At 39.8% G+C, this 2,420-nt stretch overlaps 1 protein-coding gene across 1 annotated transcript; it reads right to left on the reverse strand.

Annotated features, from left to right (window-relative positions):
- Window positions 1-770: 770 nt before the first annotated feature.
- Window positions 771-1,950, reverse strand: LOC148013310 (major pollen allergen Bet v 1-C-like). Its single transcript, XM_087668545.1, has 2 exons — window positions 1,641-1,950; window positions 771-1,372 (listed from the first exon to the last, which is right to left on the reverse strand). The coding sequence occupies exons 1-2, from the start codon at window positions 1,819-1,821 to the stop codon at window positions 1,035-1,037; spliced, it is 519 nt and encodes a 172-aa protein (XP_087524671.1). The 5' UTR covers window positions 1,822-1,950; the 3' UTR covers window positions 771-1,034.
- Between the last annotated feature and the right edge of the window lie 470 nt (window positions 1,951-2,420).

The raw sequence follows: 2,420 nt of genomic DNA on the forward strand, positions 1-2,420 counted from the left end.
ACCTGAGCACCATCGTGATGCAAATAGTGATACCGCTAATTTACGTTGAAAACCGTCGTCGATGCACCTGTATCCTTGTAGTGAGATTTGTTTGCTCCAATATCTATCATATTAAATTACCAAGGCCTTGTATGTTTACTAATCATTAGTTTTCTTGAACTTTATATTTAAAACTTATATCATAAAAGCATATTGATTCATAGATATAGAATGCATATCACTTTATCAATTCTTCATGTATAGTATTTTTTTTCGGAAAAGTGGGTAAATGTTGTTAAAAAAACCCTAATTTTTAGTATTTTTCTCAGGGTTGCTCATAAATATATAAGTATATCACATGATTTTAAAAAAGAGATGATTTAAATATCATTTTTACACACAAAAGGGTTCCATGTAAAGGGGTTATTTACAAATTGAATAGAAAAGGGGGTGTGTTTTATGTAGAGAAAATTCACAAATAAGGATATTGTTAAATAGGCCTTCAACACACGTGATATAGAGGATTTACATATAACAAAGTCCCTGGGTTATCTATAGCCGAATCCTAAGCCAAAATCTATAACTTTTTGTACATATGGACTATTTTTTAATTTTTAAAGTCAAAATTATGTCACGAAAAACCTTCAAAAAATAGTCATTATTCTAAAATTTTACCCTAATTTTTACCTCGACCTACATGATACACATACATATTTATGAGTGACCCATCGTTCCCCTCCATAGTATAAGAAAGGGACACAAATTATAAAATTTCACCATATATGAGATAATTTCATGAATGGATTGTATATTACCATTACATGGGTCATAAATATTGAGTTTCTAAGATTCTTCACTCATAGGTGACATGTCTACTTGAGAAAGAGTAAATCCCTTAGGATTGATGGAGGAACTCTTACACCACAAGGGATATGCTTTATTTATAGTGTTATATTTTATGCATAATAAAGAAGCAGTTTTAGGAAAGTGAAAAACACTTTGATTAGGTGACATCTGCTACTTATTGAGGAGATAATATAGTGGAATGTATTGCTCTAAAGGCAGTCATTGTGGGTGAGCAAGTAGGCCTCCACAGCCTTGAATGTCTCGATCACCACATCCTTTATCTCCTCTGGGAATTGATGCTTGTGTTGATCATGGAGGGGATCATATTCAAAGGTATAGTGGGCAACACAACTGTCTGGCCCAAGCTCCTTTATATGCACAGTGTGTTTGTAGCTCTTAAAGAAGCTCCCTAGAAACCCCCCTTCTAACACCACAGCCTTGAATTTAAATGCATGAGGGTCAACTTCCTCAATCTTCTCTTTGACATGTGATGAAGCTTCATGGGGAACGCTTTGTAGCTTTTCCTTGGTATACTTTTCAACATTGCCTGCAGATTGAGAACACGAAAATATTTTTAACCTCACCTCTAGTGGTCACAAGAGAGAGAACATCAAAGAAAGTCTTTATGGTGAGTGATGGAATGTTACATGACAGTAGTGAACGTTGGTGTGTGAGGCAGAGTTTCTTGTAAGCAAGACAAACATACAAAGGTGGAGCATGTGTGTGAGTGGATGTACGAAGAGAAAAATTGTTCCGTCTTGGTGTAGCAGCTGGAAAAGGAAGGATTAACTTAGGAGCGAAGGGAGGCCACTTACTTTTGTGAAAGACGATGATTCCGATGCAGCCAGGAGCGAGAGGGCCGGAGTACTCGACCTTCTGGATCAAGTCGGGGAGGGCCTTGGGGAGGTATTGAGGGGCGAACTCATAGGCGGCGCACCACAGCCTCCTGGCCGACACCTTGCACTCCACCTCGCCGTGGAAGGTCGACGGCGCCATGACAGTTGATTGCTGCTCTCGGGAATGAAAGAGGACGAGCGAGCTTGGATTAGGCTGGCGGGGCTCACTCTGTAGTGCTGTGAGAGCGAGAGAAGTATGGCTGCCTTTCAACTTGATATCATAGTGATAGACCGGACCCCTATTTATAGTCTCGAGTCGTTCATTTGGCGCAGCGCCGGCACAGCTGCACATGCATTTTGCCTCGTGAGTCTTGCAGGTCTCCATCCCCGCAGAGGAAAAATGAGCTGGTTATTGACAATTGCGGTAGTTTGGAGAGAGAGGCGGGCCGCCCATTCCACCCACCTCGGTGAATTCCTCCTTCTTCAAGTCGTTTTTTTTCTTCGCATTGCAATTTGCTATTCACCCATTGACTCTTCCTTTTTCATGCTCATTTCACCTGCAGGCATGTGCTTTATGCTGCTGGTTCCTTTTTTTTTTTTTTTTGCATTTGCACATAAACAATGTTAGATATACACAATATCCCAGCCTTATAATGTGCCACTTATACTAAAAATTATATTGCCCCTATTGTGAGGAGAAGCCATGTATAAGCTTGGATATTGGTTGGGTCTTGACTTGTATGCCATGTCAAGGTCCAT

This window comes from Lygodium microphyllum, chromosome 26, assembly GCF_053477565.2.
Source record: "Lygodium microphyllum isolate KBCC chromosome 26, Lygodium_microphyllum_v1.1.10, whole genome shotgun sequence".
Lineage (NCBI taxonomy): Eukaryota > Viridiplantae > Streptophyta > Polypodiopsida > Schizaeales > Lygodiaceae > Lygodium > Lygodium microphyllum.

Bases quoted from the DNA above. Each gene is read 5' to 3' on its own strand.
- LOC148013310 (XM_087668545.1), bottom strand. From the start codon at position 1,821: ATGGCGCCGTCGACCTTCCACGGCGAGGTGGAGTGCAAGGTGTCGGCC. The intron at 1,373-1,640 runs GTAAGTGGCCTC...CTCAATCTGCAG, and splicing joins AATCATCGTCTTTCACAAAA to GCAATGTTGAAAAGTATACC.